General features: G+C 43.6%; 1 protein-coding gene across 2 annotated transcripts; it reads right to left on the bottom strand.

Moving 5' to 3' along the window:
* Nucleotides 1–77: 77 nt before the first annotated feature.
* Nucleotides 78–20,730, bottom strand: LOC311263886 (DENN domain-containing protein 5B-like). 2 transcript variants are annotated; one of them, XM_084364237.1, is made up of 21 exons: nucleotides 20,397–20,729; nucleotides 15,831–15,940; nucleotides 13,578–14,295; nucleotides 12,514–12,701; nucleotides 10,860–11,357; nucleotides 10,505–10,736; nucleotides 8,993–9,143; nucleotides 7,900–7,984; nucleotides 7,703–7,822; nucleotides 7,457–7,609; nucleotides 7,214–7,292; nucleotides 7,043–7,118; nucleotides 6,046–6,174; nucleotides 5,831–5,952; nucleotides 5,403–5,548; nucleotides 5,194–5,312; nucleotides 3,958–4,142; nucleotides 3,709–3,791; nucleotides 3,102–3,228; nucleotides 2,735–2,909; nucleotides 78–1,504 (listed from the first exon to the last, which is right to left on the bottom strand). In XM_084364237.1, the coding sequence occupies exons 1-21, from the start codon at nucleotides 20,503–20,505 to the stop codon at nucleotides 1,321–1,323; spliced, it is 3,789 nt and encodes a 1,262-aa protein (XP_084220363.1). In that variant the 5' UTR covers nucleotides 20,506–20,729; the 3' UTR covers nucleotides 78–1,320. The 2 variants fall into 2 exon arrangements, with proteins under 2 accessions (XP_084220363.1, XP_084220362.1); XM_084364236.1 differs by having other exon boundaries at nucleotides 5,194–5,548; nucleotides 20,397–20,730.
* Between the last annotated feature and the right edge of the window lie 1,353 nt (nucleotides 20,731–22,083).

Here is a 22,083-nt window from a genome sequence, read left to right on the forward strand (position 1 = left end):
ACATGTAGATTCTCCTTTCAGACACCAGACTTCAGTAAACAGCACAAAAAAAAAACAAAAAAAAAAAACAAGACATGTCAGTTATGTCAATATTAACTTTAATCTTTGACAACACATTTCATAAATAACAGTTCTTTATTGCTTTCTCTAATCTGTATTTAAATGATAATAGAGGCTTGGTCATTGTAGGTTACATAGTGCTTGCAGGACAGTGCAGGAGACGGCATCTTCGTAATTCTTCAACTGTTAAATTAAACGCGACATCAACGTAATACCTAGCGTTTATAAGAACCTGTGCTCGATCACATTGTCTGAAGACAACTGAACAGTTTAGAAACAAACAGCGTGACTATTATCCACATAATCAATAAAGTGTGTCCATATTGGAATCTACTGTTTCACACAGACACAAACGAGATGCCTTTATACAGAAAAATATGCCACTAATTCATTACACCATAATAACAAATGGGCACGATTCTATTAAAGATCTAATGAAGCAAAAATATTTACAATGAGAGAGCGAGAGAGGGGGAAAAAAAGGCTTTTCTGACAAAGTGACAATGACAATTCGAACTGACACAATGAGGACACCAGTTTGGCTTCCGTGTTTCACCAACTGAGAATTCATGAGCACAACTCTGCAGCGTGTGACCCCAAATTGAAATAAACAACGAGGAAACAGGCAAGATGTTACACAGTATAACAAGAGCATAATAATAGAACATTTTTATAACATATTATAGAGCGGGAACATTATCTTTCTTTGAGTATATTTACTAAGATATCCAATGAATAAAGTCCAAGAAAAATGTTTATAGAATAAGGCCTGAGTCCTGATATTTCAGATCACAACACACTAAGACAAAAAAACAAACAAACAAACAGATTTTGGCCATGCATGTGCTTAGTTTAAAATTCGAGTGCAAGCAATACCGCAGTTGAAGGAGAGTTATAGTCGTCCGAGGGGTCGGGTACAGTGGATGACGTGAGCCGTGGATAATATCTACTGTGGAGGTGAGATTATGAATGACTCTCTGTTTCTCCTTGGGGAAACAGGACTTCACAGTGTAAACAAGCATAGGAAAAAATCGGACTGTAGTATATACGACATTTACATCTGTGGACAAGGCATTATGTTCGGAGCTCGAGGTTGCCAGTGACTTAGTCCACTGTCCTCTTTTTATGATAAAGTCACATTTCTCAAGTGTCTGAATGTCACTTCCCTTTTTCCCGCAGATGGAAAGATGGAATATTTTAACCGATCAGCGTTCCTGCAGTAGATGACAGAGCAGGGGGCTGTGATTCCTCTGTTGGGGGTCAGAGGTCAACTCCTTTAACCAGTGCAGTCTCCAGGGTGATGGTAAACTCGTTGAGCGTGTGCAGGATGCGGGAGAGGGAGTGCACGGCGGCACGGTCTCGCAGCAGAGCTCCTTCTTCGTACGTCCGTGCTGTGAGGGGGAACTCTGCCAGCAGGGGGAGCCACCGAGAGAGAAGCCGGTCCCTGCAAAGAGGAACAGGTCATCGGTCAGTGAGGGTCCCATAAGTGCCTTTGAGCAAACTATACTACTTACATTTGATTTAAGCCAGTCTTTATTGATTCTGACTTTGGTGCAGAGATGAGAGAAGACAAGGATCATGTTGTAAGACAGGTATGACATCACAGTTAATAATTAAAATTCAGACTCAGACTCAGATCCCCTTTGAGATTTAGAATGAAACTGTATCTCAAAAATGTGGCTTCAGATTATTTTTTGGTAGAAAATGTTTTTCTGTTTTTGTTGATTTGTTGTAAATGACTTTGGTTGTGATAAAGAAATGTGACAGCCGCTACACAAATGGTAACTGGACTTTGGCTTTTATACAGTGCTTTTCTGGGGTACAGCCCACTCAAAGTGCTTCCAAACACTTGCCACATTCATACACTGATGGCAGAGGGCTGCCATGCAAGGTGCTTATCAGCAATGAAACAGCACTTCCTAAGAAAAGTGCCCCACGTTATTTCTGTGCTCGGATGGAAGAGCTATCAGGAGCAATTTGGGGTTCAGCCCGAGGACACTTGGACATGCAGCCGGAGCCGGGCATCGAACCACAGATCTTTTGATTGGTAAACGACCCGCTCTACCTCCTGAATCACAGCCGCCCAGACAGCCACTACTGATCAGGGCTTTTTATGACATAGCAGTAAGTTAAAGTACAATATTAGTATTATTAATTTATATATATTTATATTATATCATGTATATATATTCATCTAATAAGTCAGCAGGAAATAACATGTCCAGTGGGATTTCTAAACCTGTATTACAACTACACAGAGTTATGAATGATTTTTCTGCGTCTCATGTCGAACCATTAGAAGGCAAAGTTCAACACTTTCCCTCCCTGAACTGTTTGCTCTGTAAGTGGTTCAGTTTCCTTCCTCAGGAAGGAAGCGATGTCATCTTTGTCCAACACAATATGATATGACCAGGATGCTTTAAAAATCACACATTCCAGTGGGGACAATATTTTTAAACAGTCATAAATCTGTTTCAGAAGAAGTCAAATTATAAACTTATTGTTTATGCAATAACTGTCAAATCTTTGTAAGGAAGTGGGATTTAAATTTCCAAGATTTCTCCTCATGCGCTAAGGTGTTTTGGGGGAGTTTGTCCTTTTCTCCTTTGGATTAATCTTTAAGAATCCTTAGCTTGAGTTATTAAACCGTCATTTAAAAATGATGTCCACTCACCTGATTCCCAAGCAGACAAACAGCTGGAACTTTCCCTCTTTCCCAATGTTTCGTGGCGAGGCGTTGATGGCGTTGACGTAGTGGCACAGTGAGTCGCAGGGTGGACCCTTTGTCAGCGTTGACCCATGCAGGTCACCCATCTGATCTGCTGTTTCCATGGAAACCACTGCCTTCTCTGCGAGAACGAGATGGTCATACTGTCAGCTCATCACTTATTCATATATGGACAGCGAGGGAAAATACGGTTGTAGAAGACAAACACTGGAGTGAAAAACAGATCAATCATGCTTTGTTGGATGCAATTTGATATGTGAGATTCATGTTCGCCGCCACCAGATGGAGACAGGAAACAGACGTCAGGACTTACCCACAAAGTCCCACACAAACACGTTCCTCAGGAAAAGACGGTTTGATTTGAGCCCGTGCAGGAGGAAGTTCTCCAAGGAGAGCACCAGACCTCCTTCACCACATAACAAGACGGTCAAGTTTCCCCTCTGAGATGAGAGAAAGGGGAAAAGAGTTAATGGAGATAAGAGTTCAGTAAATCTGCACATATGAGTGATACAGGGTACTGAAATTTTCCAAACTCCTTGACAGCAGAGAACATTTTGTTTACCTTTTTAATCTAACAGGCTCTCATGTCATTTAATCAGAAAACATAAACAGAAGAGAGGAAATGCTTGTACATAAAAGCCTGTGCACTAAAGATGATGTAACAATGAATTGGAGGCCCATCACAGATAAACTAAAGAGATCCATCAAGTCTCTTCAGCGCTTTTAACTTCCTGTAGAGCTGAAGAGAGGCTACTCCGACACATGAGACAAATGAGCCCCGGGCGAGAGAAGCCAGGGTAATGAACCATGCTGGAGACAAAAATGCATTAGCCGTTTTCACCATTTTAGCTCGGTGAGCCAACAGGTTAAATGAATGTAGGAGCTAAATCGGTGTGGCGCGCTCACTGTTAGTCGCATACCTCTTGTTCGGGTTTGTGGAAGTGTTTAACAAGGTTATTCGCTGCCTCCCTCATGTCCTCTTGTACTTCAACAGACAGCATTCCTGACGAGATACATCAAGAGGAGTTAAAAATAGAAACACGAGGAGGGGAAGTGGAAGGGGGATAAACAGTAAGGTGATACGGGGAGCAGAATCTGTTATTGAAGTGAGCATTGAAACAAGTAGGTCAGCTATTGTGCCGAAGAATGTGCTCTTTGTCAGTACGTACTGCTTCGGCTGCCAAGCGATCCCAGCACTGTCCGAACACTCTGGGAAGGAGAGGCCAGCTCCGGAGGCGTCCCTGTCCACCTTCCAGCATCCTCCTCTCCACCAGGTGACACCAGCTGACCAATGAGGACTCTCTCCAAGCTGCCGTCGCCCACTCCTTTCCCCAGCCATCGGCCACATGGGAACCTGAGGGGACAACAGACAATGTTTTTATTATATTCCCCTTAAAAACAAGCGATTCATTATACAAGGGCCATCTGTTCTAATCAGCAAGTGTAGTGTGGTGTGTGAGTTTATTTTTCTAAATAACTTCAAGGAGAACGGTGGTTTGGCTTGTTCTAGCCCATTAAACACAAACCACAGTTTAGATAACTGATTTTCAAGGCAATGAATAAATCTCTAGACTGTTTTGCTTTCTGCAAGGAAGCAGCTGCTTTCAGTCCATGACAATGCAGTATAATCTGGCCCAGACAGGTAATCCATCTCTTCCTTTCTATGTCTACATTATGTTGATATCATGAGATAAAGCAGCTTTTTAATGAGGAAGCTCAGATAATCTGACGCTTGACATTCAGGATCATTTAGATCATATCTTTGTCAAACAAGGAGCTGTTGTCCACAACACATTCTTGTACAATTAGCCACTGTGCTGTGAGGTCACAGCCAGGTTTAATTTATCACAAACTTCAGGAAAATCTGCTAAATAAAATGTGAACGAATGCTTGTTTCAATCCACTGCCATTACTAGGAGTTGAGTCTTGCATAGCCAGGCCTCCTCTGTACTGTGTCAGCGCTGGAGAAAACCCTCTGGCTTGTTTGTATTTCTTTAAACCAACCAAAAATGTCTTGGGTGGTGCAAAGCCAAAGATGCAGCATTAAAATGGCTCAATCTCAGCAAATATAAAAGGCAACAGCTGCTAGCAACCCAGTTAGTATTAGGGTAACTTGCCAATTTCAGCATGTAGGTTGCGAGCTCAGAGATTTTCGTTATTGTTGTTTCATGTAGCGACAGGGATTTTGAAAACCGTAACGCGGAGCTAGCAGAAGGAGGAGAGGAATAGTCTCTGAAATAGGTGCCCAATGACAGGCATGTACCAGCTGTCTACATCCAGTGAGTCAGACTACAAGGAGTTGGTTCATCGAGCAGTAGGAGCCAGACAACCATGACACCATTACATCTTGATGATCTTGATCATCACAATTATCGATGACACTGAGGTCAGAGTGAGAGTCTTACTTGTAGGTGTGTCCAGTGATCTCATTATACACCATCACACAGTCTATCAGACACTTGGCCAGCAAGCCAGAGTTCTCCTGTCCCAGCTGCAGAGTGCTCAGCCTGCCCAGGTTCTTGCACTGAAATGAAATGCACAAGTGAAAGTTCAGCTCTGCACGCGTCCCCATCAGACGTGGTGTTGACCTCACTGCTGGAGAGTGCGTACAAACCTGGAAGAAAATCTCTTGTGTGTTCTTCGATAGCTGTCTCACTCCTGAATCACCCATTTCTCCAGACACACACACCCAAGGGTTAACTGTCGCCATCGCGATGCTCAGCTTCTTCATGGGTATTATAACAACACGGTAAGGAATACCTGGAGGGACACAAGAGACCGAGAGCAAAGTTTTATTCAGTCGTATCATTTCCATCTCACAGCAAAAAGGATTCTCACAGCATCGGGGCAATTTTACAGTCTATTGATTGAGGACTGTGTGAATCTCTGGGATACTGGGTGTAATTCAAGTATATGAGGCTGGTGGGTGGAGATGAGGGGTTGTAAAACAAACACAACCCCGAGCAAACCTTCAGTGTCCTTGAAAGCTGTAAACCCGCCAGTAAATTCTCCCATTTTCTTGTTAAAGTTTACCGTACTCACTGATGGAGGTGAAGACGCGTGTGAAGCAGAGGTAGTCCACAGTGTTGAGAGAGAGCAGGTGGAACAAAAACTGCTCCCTTTCTTCTTCACAGAGCAGGAATGCGTGAGGTTTATACAGCTGCCTGTCAGGGGACAAGAAAAACAACACAAACAGTCAGACTAAATCCTGGGATTTACTGTGGACAACGCTTTAGACATTCTGAGTGAGTATTGACCTGAGCAGCTCCTGGTTTGTGAGCAGCTCTTTCAGGTGTTGAGACAGCATTTTCTTCTCCAGAGCCAGGTGGATCCAGGCCCGAGCCTGACCCACCTCAGACAGACCCTCGCTCATGGTCTGGATAAACCTGAAAGAGCAGGTAGACATGGCAAGAGCAGTGAAGAACAAACTCCAGTGACCGAGAAATATAGAACAGAACAAAACACTGGGGATATAATGCAAGTGTAGTGTTTCAAAGTGAAAGGGACAGGTCACCCTGAAATAAAAAACTATTTTTTCTGTTGTCTGTGGTGCTGTTCTTCCAGTTAGATTGTTTTGTTGTGAGTGAGTTTTGGAGATATCGACCATACAGATGTCTCCCTTCTCTCAAATATATTGGAACTAGATGGATGGTACTGGGCTTGTGGTGTTTAAAGCATTAAGGATCTCAACAGTAATGCCTCTTTCCAGAAATCATGACCCCAGTTACTCAAGATAATCCACAGACCTTGCTGTGATCAGTTTCATGTAGCAACAATTTCCTTTCCATATCACCGCACAGAAGGAAGCGTGCATCTACTCATGGACAAGAGGCGAGCTAACCATGCACCATCTAGTGGTATCCTCCAGTAACATGCATGCATAGTAGATTGGCAAATTTGTTGACTATGTTCATGATTTCTGGGATGAGACATCGCTGTTGAGTTTTTCAGATGTATTTTATTGATGCATTGAGCACCACAAGCCGAGTGCCATCACGTTTTCTTATATTCAAGGGAAGGCAGACGTCTCCAAAACTCGACAACTCACACCAAAACAATCTAGATGGATTAATTGTGCTACAAATAAGAGGAAAAATGTGTATTTTTGGTTTTTGGGTGCACTGTCCCTTTAAGATTTAGTTACTATCTAAACCTCAGCCAAAATGTTGTTTTTCAGAGCAGAAGGAAATGGAGCAGAATTTTTTTCTTTTTAATCTGCATTTTTCAGATACACATCATGTTTGCTCTAATTACCTCATATCTTGTATTAACGATCCTCTCAGGACCACGGCGCCTTCATCAAACGTCCTCTGCTCCAAAGCGCCGCACCCTGAACAGACAGCAATCAAACGCCAATGATCATCCGACTCTTAGCTTCATTATTTACATAAAAGAGAACAAAAACAGCCGGGGTTGTGCTCTGACCTGGAGACTCAGCTGGTGTCTCTGTCTTCCCGTGTGCTGCCTGGTAGTGAAGCAGATGGGACCAAAGAGCGGACTTCCCCTGTTCAGAATAAACACGCTCGTCAATATTCAGCCGGTTCGTACAGTCGTCTCTGTGTTCATGTGCATGATATGACTCTGTTTACGTGAGGAAACACAGCTCCAGATGTTGTTTTTGTAGGTCATCTGATAACACGTTGGGTTACATGTCTGTGTGTGACTGACCTGCTTCAGCTGCAGCCCGTGGCCCCAGGTTCTCTCCAGTAGGTCACACAGACCGTGGATGAGTGTGTTTTCCTGCAGGCCCGTGATGTTTGCTTCTCCCTGACCCAGTTCCACGCTCTCCTTCCCCATCCTCTCCATCAGCATCCGTTTGGTCTAAAAAAAAAAGCCAGGGGACATTTTGTGGCATTAGCATTGAACGACAGTTTAATAAAACGGCCTCCACTAGCGCGCAGACAGAGCTCTCACCTTCAGACGACACTCGCCCAGCAGCCCGTCGACGAACTCTCTGTGAGTCTGAGAGACGGCCTGCGGCGATGAGTCAAGCAGCTTAGACTGGCGGAGGTTCTTCCTCGCAAATGAGTGCTTCTGTAAAATAAGCAAATAAATCAGACACAGGCTTCCTGAGGTCTGTGTGTCTTCACTGTGTTTGTGTGTGAACATACCTGTCTCTGTTCATTGTCCAGCCCTTCAGTTAACGCCGATCTCTTGGGGTCGCTCCTGCGCGATGCTGTAACGCGACTGGACCACCTGTTCACACAGACAACACAGCAAAACTCAATTCACAATTCCAAGTGTGAGTGACGTTATCTATTTAATGCATGTATGTGTGTTTTGGGTATATAATAAAGAAGAGTTTAGGATAGGCTATACTAAAGCAGGGCCCAATCAGATGAGCTCAGGAATACAATCGTCAACACAACCTGCAAAATGTGTTCATTTTAAAGTGTAAAGAACAATTTCAATTGTTTGTTAATATATTTTTTTTCATATATTTTTTTATATATTAGTGAACTATATCAAACGGTTTTCCATCACCTTTACTTAACTAGTTTAACTGTCCATTTCTTAAGACGACTACTTGAACTAATATAAATTTCTTTTAGCTAACAATTTCAACTGTTATGAAATAACTTTTAGCCATTTCAACCATTTATTCATCACTTTTAAGACAACTGTTTGAACTGTTTTTAGATAGTTGTTCAAGAATCAGCCTACTTAAAGCAACATTATGTAGAAACCACAGTTTCTGAGTGCAACACCACTCTCGTAAATACAAATCCCAGGTGTGTAACAATATGTCAGACATCATGTAGGTGCTGACTACAAACAAAACTCATTACATCATCACAATGTTACGTCCTGGAAACTTGTATCTTGAAGTTCACATGCATGTAACGCTGTGATCCTGGACACCATTGATGTTGAAGCTGTCATTTTAAGGTGAAAAAGTTACATAATGTTGCTTTAAGCTAACCATTTCAACCATGTATTACTTTTTATCCCATCTGTAAGATTCTGTAAGCCAGATTCTCTATTTATTGTGATGATACATGTACAAAATATCAGCATAACATCCATTTGTAATCCTACAGTACTGAATGTTTATTTTCCTAATAAAGTATGTGGATATATTGGTTTAATAAATACTGTATTTTCTTTGTTCTCGTCACCCGAGCAACTGCAGAAGTACTTGGTGGTTGTGACTCGCTGTTGTAATGTATTCTCACTGAGTAACAACAGAAAACAAAGGCTCACTTGTTGGTGTTTTGTCCCTGTGCGAGCACATCAGCCTGCAGCTTGGGGAAGTAGCCCTGCTGATGACGGCCCTGGCCGATCCTCATGTCCAGCAGGTGGGGGTGTATGGCTGTGTGGTCGGCCTTCAGCAGCCTGCGCTCGATGTTCTGAGCTGCGGAGACAAACACAGCGGTGGTTAAGATCCAACGTAGATAAAACGAGTCAAGATGAGTCACCAAAGTGACAAAAAAGACAATTCAAGGGAGGGCTTGTGCCTGACATTTACAGTCGCCTCTTACATGAACATCTTGTATTCAAGCTGGTCGAGTGTTGCTAAGACTAGAACATACAGTGTACAACAGCACAGAGTGATATGATGTAAGACTGAGAGGCAAGCAGAGCATTTGGCAGGAGGTTTGACACAAAGCTCTGTCCTCAGCTCAACCACGTAACACTCATCCTCACCATATCCGGTAGTTCACCCCTCTCTAATTCCCTAACTCCACCCGTCTTTCCCCCCTCATATCAGATTATATCCCATCCCTTTTGTTTTTCAATTAATGATTTGATTTTTAATCTAGATTAAAGAAACGTTTCCATCGGTTGAGAGGGTAAATGTAGCGGCACACAAGTCCCCTTATTATGCAGAGTTTAATCAATCTTCTGTACTTATTACAAAAGAGGGAGCACAAACGGTGGTTGCAGAAAAAGCCAAGCGACATAATCAACATACTGTACAGTATAAACCCAAACAGGAGGACAGATGGTGACAGATTTGCAGATTCCCCCTCGAAAATCTGGCATCCAATTCAATCACATCACATTCTGCTCCATCTACCAACGAGAGCTTCAATCTGTTTTCTGGCTAAATACTCGAAACGCTGGAAAGAAACTGGTGAAACATCCCCGAGGTACTCTTGGTTTGTCGGAGGTGGTTTTTGCTTGTTTCTAGTGTGGAGGACTGAAACTCCGCGTGGGAGGGAGACTCGTGTAGTCGATCGATGCAATCACTAGGCGCGATTTGACCCCACGACACACCCACTGAATGACAGCCCCCTCATTTGCATGATTAAGGAGAAATCTTTAAAAAATGCTTCAAAAATTACAGAAATAAAAACGTTTGTGGAAATAAAAAAAAATAGAAAATAGATAATTAAATATATTTATATATTTAAAAAATAACAAATTTAAGTTTCAGTCAATTCATACAAAGCTGAACAAATACAGAAGCAAATTAAAACAGAAATATCAATGTCACATTTTATAAATTAATTCATGCCTACATTTATTTTTTATATTGTTCTGGTGCATTTATCGGCACATTCATTTATTCAATTATTTATTTTCATTCCTTTATTTTTTTATTTTGGCTGTTTCGGTCTCCCGTAAACATGGAAATTAAGTCTAGTTTCATTTCTAAGATTCACGTTTTGTTGCATGTTTTGCCTTCTGTTCCTTGTTGAAGGAATACAGTATCTACAACATGTAAGTCTTTATTTCATCCTCTTTTGCTCATGAGCACGTTCGCAGTACCTGATTCAAAGAGCGAGGTGCATTTCCTGTAGCGACAGTTGCGGGACTCCTCTTCGTCTGTGTCGTACAGTCGTTCTCTCTCCAGACGGTTGTCAAACAGCTGCTGCATCGGCTCTCTATCCGCCCAGCGAGATATCACCTTCCCGTCGACAAAAGCAGAAAACATGGACGTCTCCAGGAACCGGGACAAGAATTGCAAGTGGGTCGCAGGCTGAACTGAGAGGAAGGAGCCCTGAAACATTGAAAAGCAAAAAGACTTTGAGCGTGGACAGAGATATAACGTTTCTATTAAAGCATTTCAAAAGCACAGAAAAGCAAAATTGGCATTAATACAGTCGTTTTATTAGATCCGTACCTTGTCAAAGCTCAACGTTCCCTCTCGGTTGCTCAACCAGGAGTCCAAATCAAGAGCGCTGTGGATGACAAAGTCCTCATACCTGCCAAACATGGCAGCAAAGCGTCCAGCGAACACCTCCCTCAGCTGAATGTTCAGCTTGGCGGCCTTCAGATCCTCCTCCTCCTCCTCAAACACGTGTCCCAGCGTCTTCTCTCCATCTGACATTTTTCCTCCTCCGCACCTCCGCGCCAGAGCCTGCAGCCTCTCCAGCACTGCCAGCTCCTCGCCTCCGAGGTTCCCGTTCCTTCTGTCCTCCATCAGATCCTCCAGCACCAGGCTGCTCAGGCGCGGGGAGGCGGTGGCAGGCTTGGTGGACGCACCGCCCTGTGGAGGGAGCCCGAAACGCAGCAGCACCTCGCTCAGCTCCTGGATCAGCTCGATCTGGTCTGGGAACAAGGGGAAGTCTTCTGGGGCTTCGACACAGTGGTTGTCAATGTCCACAAAGCACAGGTTGGCCTGCGTAGGAGGAGGAGGCAAACAAGACAGTTAAAAATATGAGATAAACACTTTTCCTCCATCAGATAATCATAACAGGTTTAACCAATCACAATGTACAGACTCCTCTGGCTGAGCTTTAACATCCAATTAAGATCAGAGATGAAGATTTATATTCCATTAATAGATTCTTGGCGTTTCAGTGTGATAAGCCTTCAGAGGATATTAGCATGTGGAGGATTATCTAATAAATACTGTTATCACTGCAACAGGGGGAAATTGTGGAAATATCAGACTTTCAACGCAGCAAACAGACCAGGAAAAAAACTGAGCCCACAAAGCTGCTGAGCAATGAACTACAGGACTGTGCGAGAACGATAGGCACCAAATTAAAAATACTGCTTCTGTAAGCAGCGGTGGAGCAAGCACAGTGCAGTCAGCAGCATCGTGACCTTCAGCGGGGACCTCGGGCAGTCAGCTTACAGCCTCGGGGGAAGGTGGGAGATGTACTGTCGACTAGACAGTTACAGACATCCTCTTACTGTGCTGACTCATCCGACAAGCTAATGTCTTCACGTCTTTGTCTCTTTCACTTAAATCATCAGAAGATCACATCGTTTTGAAGGTTTTCCCCGCGTGTCGGACCACGTGAGCTGAACGGTTTCCTCGTCACCGTTCAGAAAAATAAAGAAAAAGAAGGAAAAAAAACACTCCAAACAAATCATACATGTATGATTACAATATTTTCCCACTTCCTTGCAAATTACCACCCATACTTGAAATTGCACAACTCAAGAAATAAGTGGAGATCCCTAATTCTCATTAATTATTCACCGAGACCCATTATTCTGTATCTGGCATGCTCTGCATTTTGGCTTTCATCCCCCCCTCCTCTCCCCGGGAGCAGTCTTTCAACTGCCTCCTTTCTGGGGCAGAGCGACTTCAAAGCGGATTCAGTGAGATATTCATGCAGCATGAAGTGATCTCGGGTGCAGGATTGGACTGGTGAAAGGGGAACTGTATCGTCCCGGTCTGACAGGCCGGAGGCAGAAGCGCAAATTGTCACGCATGCAGCACAGAGGGGATCAGCAAACGGCTGAGAGGATGTTCCAGTTAGATCCTTTTCATCCTTTTTTTGTGTCACATTTACACAGAAGATCCTCGTTTATTTCTTTACCTCGTGAGGAAGGTGGAGGGAGGATCGCTGAGAGCCTTCTCTGCGGTGGATGCCCATCATGAACGGCACAGGAGCCTCCAGGAGGTGATGTAGCGGTGCAGAAACAATGGGCAGGTAGATGTGTTGCCACTGGAATGGGAATAGCAGTGTGCTGACGCCCTCGGCCACTGTCATCAAACGCTGGTAGTCTGAGGAGAGGAGGGATTAGCATTAATATATATGTACAAAGAGATGAAGCACTTTCCCTTTAACAGTATTTGAGTGAAGCTGTTTACATGAGATGCTGATAAAACTAAACAATTAACATTCCTGTTGTTTACATGCTGCAGAGCACAGCCCACTGCAGTATTTAACATCAAACCTGTCTGTTATGTTGTTGCTGGAGGTTACGTGCGGGTTAATTGGCCTGTCACTGTTATATCAGTATCAGCGTAAATACTGCATATGTGGCAATATGAGCTTTTTACTTGAATTCTCAGTTTAGTTTATTGTTTCTGTGCACTGAGGTCATTTTGTACGATAAAGTTTATTGTTAAAATGTAAAATATTCTGCCTACAAAACATTAGGACCTTGTTTGATGACCACATTTGAGGGATAATTGCAAAAAATATGTGTTTATGAACAGTATATACTCAGCAAAGGCCACAAATATCAAGTGAAAGTCAGGCTGCAGACCTATTTAATTCTGTGACCTTGTGCCGACTGGCTAGTTTTGCACGTAGGAATTGATTAAGCACAGCTGCTGTGTTGTTAGCGGTGCTGGGTCAGGCATGTGTGAGCTGACCAATCAGAGCAGACTGGGTATTCAGGAGGGAGGGGCCCTTAAAGAGACAGAGGGGGAATACAGGGCTGCAGCACTGCACAGTATGAGAAAACTGATGTGTTTTGAGCATTAAAGCCTTAAACCTATTCAAGAAGTAACCCAATAATATGTCTCCTTTAAGAAACTTTTTTTTGTTTTATGTTGAGTCATTTATTCTTCTCATATAAACTCGTTTTTTTGACAAGACTTCTGATTTTGAGTGTCATCACAAGCATGCTGATAGCTGAACAGTGTGCTGACCTTGTGAGCAAAGCAGGACTTGTGTCTCCAGAAGCGCACAGGTCAGTAGCTGCACCATATTGTCCACACCCAGCAGGGAGAACGCCTCTCCGAGAGGATACTCCCCCAGGGGAAGCTCTCCCGGCCCCGGCCGCTGGCACACAATGGGTCCCTGCACCCCGTGAAACCTCAGCGACCTGCCGGGAGGAGGCAGGGGCACCTCGTACAGGATGTTATGGATGTAGCTCTCCAGAGGGAGGGGTGGGGCTGTGTGTGATGTCACAGCCTGGTGCAGCTGAGACAGAAACTGTCGAGCGGCCTGAAGGAAGGGCAGCGGTGTGAAGAGGCAGAGGGCTTTGGACACGTACAGAGTGTCTCTCGCCGGGTCGAAGGAGCCCGCACAGCCGAGGCAGGCGGACACCCCGGCCAGAGACTCAGCGTCTGACTCGTCCAAGCTGCTCGCGAGAGAGTCCATGCTGGAGGTGGAGGGCGAGGAAGCGGACGAAGAGGAGGAGGAAGAAGGAGAGGAGGCAGATGAAGCTGAGTGGTGCTCCACATGGTGCATCTGGTAGAGAGTCTGCATGGCAGTGATGATCTGAGCACTGGTCACCTCCTCGTAGAAGGTGAGGACGAAGCCGTAGGAGCGCGTGCCATCGTCGAAAGACATCGTGAACGAGTGAAACTGAGGATCGAGCCGGTCGGCCTGCGTGCGGAAGGAGAGACCCCTCGGCATACAGAGCTGAGGAGAAGGTGTGAGGACAGAGGAGGAGGAGGAGACATAAAAGAGGGTTGAGAAGAAAGCTGCAATTTAAATGTGACATTCAGTCATGATCTGACACTGAGCATTAAAACAGTGAGACCAGCTTCATTTACATATGACGACCACTGATAACTCACTTACCCAATGATCTTATTGACTTAATTAAAAAAAGGAAGTGGCAAAAGAAAAAGAAAAGTTCCAGAGGCCCGTCTGTAATTCACTGTTTGTACATAGCAACCTAACAGTGTGTTAAAAATAATGTGTACTTGTCTGTAAAAATGCATTTTTCTTTGACAAATGTATGTTTTCCTTTTGCTTATTTACTCTTTCATCTGTTTATCAACTTACTGAGCTCAGTCATATAACAAAAGATAACTGAAATGACATTGTTGCTACCATAATGAGTGTATGTTGGGGATTAAAAGAAAAACTCTTAAAATAAAGCAGTAAAAAAAATTAAATAAAACTTACATTTGAGGTATAAATTACTGAAGCCCTAAAGGGCCATGCATTCATACATTTCATTTCCTCCGTTTTCCCGTGATAACAAGTTAATTTCATTTGTTTTCTCGAGATCAAGTTATTATCTCTAAATAACACCTGCCGTTTTCCCGAGATAACGGGATAATTTTCTTATCACGGGAAAACAGAGGAAATAAAATGTATGAATGCATGGCCCTTTAGGGCTTCCGTAATAAATCAATCAATCAACAGGTGGTTTTTTTCCAACTAATCTAGTTTTTTTATTTTTTAATTACTGTTTGAAAGTAAAACCTATCTGTTACGATGTGAATTAAACAAAATAAGCCAGTAAATTGAGGGTTTATTGAGAAGACTTGTACGAGGAAGAGATGCCTGGAGGAAATTAAAGGTCCAGTGTGTAGGATTTATGGGAATCTTTCGGCAAATATTTATAATTATCTCAAATCTCATAACTATCACCTGAAAGAAGAATTGCATTTTCATTACATTAAATAAGATGCATGTAACAAAATACATACTGAATATGTCTGAGTGCCCAGTGATATGTATTTGTGCTACTGGCACAGGGAGTCGTTTCCAAGACTGAAAATAAATTCCATTAAAAGTATTTAATAGGACTTTTACTGGTACTATAAAGGAACAACACAAAATACTGTGGCGTCTACTTTGAGGCTGTTCACAAGTATTTAAATAAAACGATTAATGTAATTCAACGGTTCTTTTGAGGCTCACGCTTTCATCATCCTGACCTGCTTTTCCAGCAGAGAACAAAAAACACGTTCTGTGTTCGTAGACAAAAAAAGAAAGAAGTGAGCTCATTCTATGAGAGGCTGCAGACAGGCGAAGATTAATGGCTCCTAATACCCTCGTTCCCAGTCGTTTTTCTTATCATGTTCCTCTTTTGTCACTTGTAACAATATTCACGTACACTGCCGGTTGGAAGAGACACAAAACATTTGCCCTACAAACAAGGCACGTCTTGTCCTTTCATTGTCGTGAGAGAACATGAACAACCTGATCCAAGGTCTCACCATGTTGACAGCATCTTTGTTCAAGGGCATCCTGTCCGTGCTCTCGGGGTAGTGAACCAGAACCTTTGACTTGAAGGACCGCCGAATGGGGCTCTGCTCGAAGGCCTCGCCTGAAAAGACAGACAGGGATAAAAAAAAAGAGATGTTACGTTATTGTATTAACACGGAGTGATCTTTGACCTTCATCATCGCTGAGACATGATTCATTACGAGATGAAAAGGACAATGCCGAGGACGTCACAGCCCGACGGCGGCTCTGATTTATGAAAAGTCTCGGACAGGACGTCCTTCTCTGACACAGCCATTCTGCAGTAAAGAGGGGAAAAGCCCTTCCAAGGGTTATGTAACTCAACTCATTACCATACAGATAGACTGGGGGAAGCAGTACAACACCCCTCATCCCTGACACTCTGCAGCAGGGAAACTCTTGTAGGGAGTGTGCACAAGATGAAAATATATGCTGCTTTTTCATACATCAAAGCGCTCCAGCTCGGAGTAAAGGATGAGAGGTTTCTGTACACGTACATTGAAAGGAACGAATCTGCAGCGCCTGCAAGAAAACCCGACTACATATCTAAACATTCACAATGCAGAGATTTGATGCATTGCCATGTCTGGATCAAGTTTCTCCTCCCTTCATTCTCTGCACCTTGTGTCAGCCTCTAGCTCTGGTTACATGCAGCCTGCGTGAGCATGATGTGCTGCTGAAAAAGGGAAAGAAAGCAACTGTGTGTGCATGAATGAGATACTAGAGGGATGCCCTTGAAGTGCTTCTCTTCACACTGTATTTCACCACTCCGCCGTGAATTCTCAGGCTTCATGTTCAGCGTTAACTGACATCGCTGCGAATACAAGAAATAAAACATCTGCGAGCTAACGAGCAAGTCGTCCCTCCGCTGCCAGCTCTGACGCACTCCATCAGCATTCAGGAACATCCACCTCACCTGCCCACGAGATGACGCACGGCAGACAGGAAGCTGTGCCGCAGGGCAGAGAGGATGGAGAGGATGGAGCACCACTTCAAGTTAAACTGAGTCAGACTGGTAGGTGGGAGACACAAGCTAATGGATCACGGCGACAACAGGTGGAGTCAGCGTTCTGTGCCACGGATACAAATTGGCGTGGGCGCCGAGAGGCACAATCGGATCCTCGCGGGAGAAAAGACACCGCAGCCTCGGAGATAGCCATCAGGACAAAGCCCGTTACGTCACGCCGGGTTTCATCAGCTGACCCAATTAAAAGCCCACACTCCTCCTGACACGAGTTCCCACCATAGATTTTACACTAAACACATTCACAACCACAGTCTCCCTCTTTGTCATTGTGTGAACAGAGCAGAGTAAGAGGGAGGTTTGTTTTGGGTTTGAATGACGGCTTCGCTGCCGTTTCAGCTCAGGCTGTAATTAACATGTTACCTCCTCTTTCCTCCACGTTAACACACACAGGAGAAACTATGTGTGAGCTAATGAGGGGCACAGCACTCACATCAGGGCAGCGACTAATGATTATTTTCACCGTCTATTAATCTTTCAATTATTTTCTTAATTAAGTGATTAGTAATGTGTCGGAAAAGGGTGAAAAATGTCAAGATGACGTCCTCAAATGTCTCGTTTTGTTCACAACCCAGAGATATTTAGTTTACTATCATCAGAGAATGTTTCCTTGATGAAGTAGATACATTTCAGAAAATTATGAAAAATATCGTGTTTCCGAAAGCCCAAGATGTCTTCAAATGTCTTGTGTTGTTGACAACCCAAAAAATATTCAAGTAACTGTCAGAAAGGAGTCAAAGACACCCTAAAAAAACTGAAAATATCACTCGATAATTTAATAGTTGACAACTAATTAATAATTTGTTGCATCTCTAACTTACGTCATCAAAAATGTCGGCAATTAATGATTATTTTCACAATCATTTAGGGCAGGGAAGGCGAATACGGCCCAAATTCCACCCAACGCGTCGGTACTCGACTCAACAATCAGCTATCTTTCTCCAAATTCGCCTTCCCTATGCAGTTTCCTAAAAAAACAAAGGTTGCATCTTCAGATTGCTTGTTTTTGTCCGGCCTGCAGTCGAAAAACACAAATTTATGTAGTTTACGATCATAGAAGACAATGAAAATCCAGCAAATCCTCACAACTGAGATTTTGGAACCAGTTAAAGCTGCTGTAAGCATTGTTGTCGTTTTAGCTAACTTTCTGTTTTGCAGTTAGCGATCCCCTCCCTCCTCTCTACGTCACCACATGAACGTGGAGCTGTAATCAGCAGACATGAGGATCCTGCTCTCTGTGTGAAGGGAGGACAGAGCTATTTAAAACTTGTTTTAATAAAAGTATAATCACTCAAATCAATCAAACTCGCTGATGGATTTTCTGTCTAATCGACTTATTGCTTCAGCTCTAAACCTCAGTGCATGAAAACTCCTCATCACTGCCACCGTAATATCAATATTGTCAATGTTTTTTGGGGGACAAAACCCACAAAGCGTTTCATATTCGCTCCACGCTGTAGACATTCATCACAACAGACGTATGTCCCCCGAATGGTCCCCCATCCCTAAAAACAGGCTCAGTTAATCAGGGATGATTGAGCAGCCATAAAGACAGACATCTGTCATACTCACCAAGTGCATTACCCCCACGGTCCCATTCATCACATCACTACATGAGTAGATGTGGACAGATATAAAGAGGGGAAAGAGATTAAAATGACAGCGAAATGTCAGCCGGCAGTGACTGATGAGGAGTTACTCCTTTTTGGCTCAGACAGCCTAAATCGCTCCGTCTTTGCGTTACAGATTTGTCCGTCCTACTGAAGGTGAGTCTTATGACAAGAGAAAAATGAAAACTTTTCATCTCAGCCCTGAGACGGAGGCGTGGAGCTGGGCTTAAAATAAAGGATAAAAGTGTTGAGTGTCTAAAAATAAAAATCAGACTGAGGAGCGAGCAGAGAGTGTGTTAGTAAGACAAAAACGTACACATCTCTGGCATCAGTTCAGCATTTTAAAGCTGCTCTCACATGTGCGGTCAGGGAGTTCAGCCCCTCCACTGATGTCACCCCCCTGTGGCAGTCATCGGGCCCGACCGGCCCGCTGAAGCCTCGGCCCGTTCCGGCGTGCCAACAGGCAACGTCACGTGAAATTTGATTAGGCTGCAGAAAACACAGTGGCGTCTATTGAGAAGCCAACAAGAGCAGATTGTTTCTCTGCAGGCATTCACTAATTACACACACACACACAAAAAGAGATGCTGTATGACCTCACACATCCAAAACACGTCTGTTTCTCTGCTGATGGAGTAAACATCTCCCGCTCGACTGCAGCTTATAGAATATGCATGCACAGTGACAGAGATACCTTGAAAGGAGCATAAGCCCCCCCATGCTGCAGTGTGTCTTGGGTGACCCGCTGTTACATAAGCAGATTGCTGGAGCTCGGATATACTATCAAGCAGCACTGTCACTCGCCGCGGGGAGCCAGCTATCACAGTCCCTGATGGTTAGTTATTGCTCTGAGCTCATCTTATATCATTCGAAGGGGTATCTATCTGAAACGAGGCAAGGTTACGGATTGTTTTGGTCACAGCCATCGTCCGCCTGAGGATCCGTATGAGAACACAGGGTGTGACTGCTGTTTCAAACCTGGAAGTGACGTTTGAGGTAGGAGCACACCTGCACGGTCCTTTTTCTCCTCACGCTGAGGCCCAGCAGGACACGTGCAGGCGTCACCGAGCTGTGGCCCCCACAAATAAAGCATCACTGGCCGCCCCCGCATCCCTCCACCGCCAGGACAGAGGTGTCTCTCTTGGTAAAACAAAGAGCAGGGAGACGATGAGAGGGCCTGAACCACACAGATTATGGCTGCACAAGTGTAATCTGTGTTAACCACTGTCTGGATGCTCCATTTGTGTCCCAGCTTTTTTATTTTTTGGGGCATGACAGTCGGACTGTTTGTCCTCAATCTATTGGACCCCTTTCCCTTCCTGAACCAGGTGTAGCAGCGGATGACTTGCAGAAACAGACGGAGATATTTTCTCAGCGCTGTCGTGAAAATATGATCAAAACACAATGACGAGAGCTGTGATGCGCTTTTCTTTTTCTTCCCCCTCCCACAGCAGAGATGATACAAAAGGCAGTAGTGGAGGGCGATGGAGCATATATGTCATTTTAATTCAATAAAATTGCACTAAAATCAGAAGAAAATGATTATTCTCTTGGATTTTAGTGTTTTAATTATGTGCTGCACACTAAAATAACAGGCCAGGCTGTGTTTTTCATCAGTATCACGTTTAAAATGACACAAATCCTCCCAAAATCATTTATCAGTAAATAACAGTGACACATATTAGAGATTAAATACCACAGGCCATAATTAGCCAATTCTCCACAGGCTGTGCTCGCAGATTTTTTGTTGTCAACAAGGCTTTGTGGGGTCCAATCACAACATATTTAAATGGACGTCACACACACACACAAAAACAGGTTATATCACATGAGATGTTTGACATGAAGCCTGACATTAAACACATCCTTGTCCCTGTGTGTGGATGTGTTTATAGATCGTCTACCTGCTCCATCGTCCGGCTCCAGGCCCGTCTCCGTGTCCACTCCACACACAACAAAATAGTGGGCGAAACGGCAAGAAGCCGATCCTGTGGCCGCCGCAGTCCCGTTCATCCTCGACGCGTTGTGAATGGTGTGTGTGAGAGAAAAGACAGCTCCGATTAATTTCTACTTAACGCTGTCGGGTGTTCATAGCTGATGCGGCTAATCCGCAATGTTTTTAGGGACCACCACCCCGGAGCCGTAGCGCTGTGGTTCGCCCGCCCGCCTGCGTGCACTCGCTGCTCCGCCGTTGAGAGTGTGATGGAGCCCAGGATGATCCGGCGATGGTCATCTCGTTTGTTCAGAGGGGGGAGGAGGATGTGTGTAGGCCCGGGAGGGAGGGAGGGAGGGAGGAGACAAAGACCTGAACGCATCATCATCATCATCATCATCATCATCAGTGCTAAATCAGCCTCATTTTTAAAGGGTGTTGTCCAAATATATCATCTGCGCCCACTTCACTAAAAATCACGATTTTTCAAAGGGAGTTCTGTATGAGCAGGAAAAATTACCCTCATGGATTACATCATTCTTAATCTAGGCTATTTATGTTTATTTTTAAAACATTCAGTAAAATACAGCATATAGAAAAAATATTAATACTAGATAGAAATGGCACCCAGTAGAGCGCATACCTCCGCCAAGGCCCAATAGTCCCCATTTATTCAATCAAATTATACTCGATAGTCTGTTACCACTTAAAATTTTTCCTGCCTTACCATAATTTAAACTCACCAAACCCACATCAAATTCAACTCACTCATAGACACCAGCCAGCCAAATACATATGATTTTTTTTTTTTTCATTGACATCCATGCATTGTCAAAAGAAAACGCCCAGGCTAGCAACGTTATAGAAAGTGAGAAAAAACTCCTGGATCCGTCCCTTTATCCGGATCCACACCAAAAGTTAATGGGGTCTATTCTGGGCTGAGACAACATCCTCCAGCCAAGTTTCGTGGGAATCTGTTTGGAAGTTTTTCTGAAATCCTGCTGACAAACCAACAAACAGACACAGGTGGAAACCCAAAGTGGACAATAAGTGCTTAAAGGGGCACTATGTAGTTTATGAGAAGACATTTAATGCAGTACTTTGGTTGTAATACAAACTCAGAAATATTAATTGTTTTCACAAGTGAATAAACAAGCTGTTCTCAGAGGAAAACAAGGTCCCAGAACACTGTTTGAAGCTAGAAAGGTGGCAGGGTCCGCCACATATAAACAAAGTATAACAGTATGAAATTGTGTTGTTTAAGGTCAGTTTGTTTATTCAGTTTATTCAGTCATGAAAATGAAGCGTTTGTTTATTTAGTTCGCTTGGGGCATCTTTCTCTTCTGATTAAAATGTCTTCTTCTGCACCTTTAGAGGGTCCGTTTCGACATCAGAAAACCTAGAAATAAATGAGCATTTTCTGTTTCCATCGTCTTGAATTCAGGGTTTTTGGTTAAATGCCTGAAAAAAAAGGTATTTGGCGACATGAATCACCCAACTTGTGAGTGTTTATGAGTCTTTAAAAAGGTGGTTGCTAACATGTGGCTGAATGGGACTACACAGGTTGTTCAAGCACATTAAAGAGACTCAGCTACTCACTAGTTTGTCTTTACAAGCAGAGTTTAGTTGTTAAATTTACAATTTGTATATTGACCAGT

Source organism: Pagrus pagrus (assembly GCF_965226575.1).
Source record: "Pagrus pagrus genome assembly, chromosome: 10".
NCBI lineage: Eukaryota > Metazoa > Chordata > Actinopteri > Spariformes > Sparidae > Pagrus > Pagrus pagrus.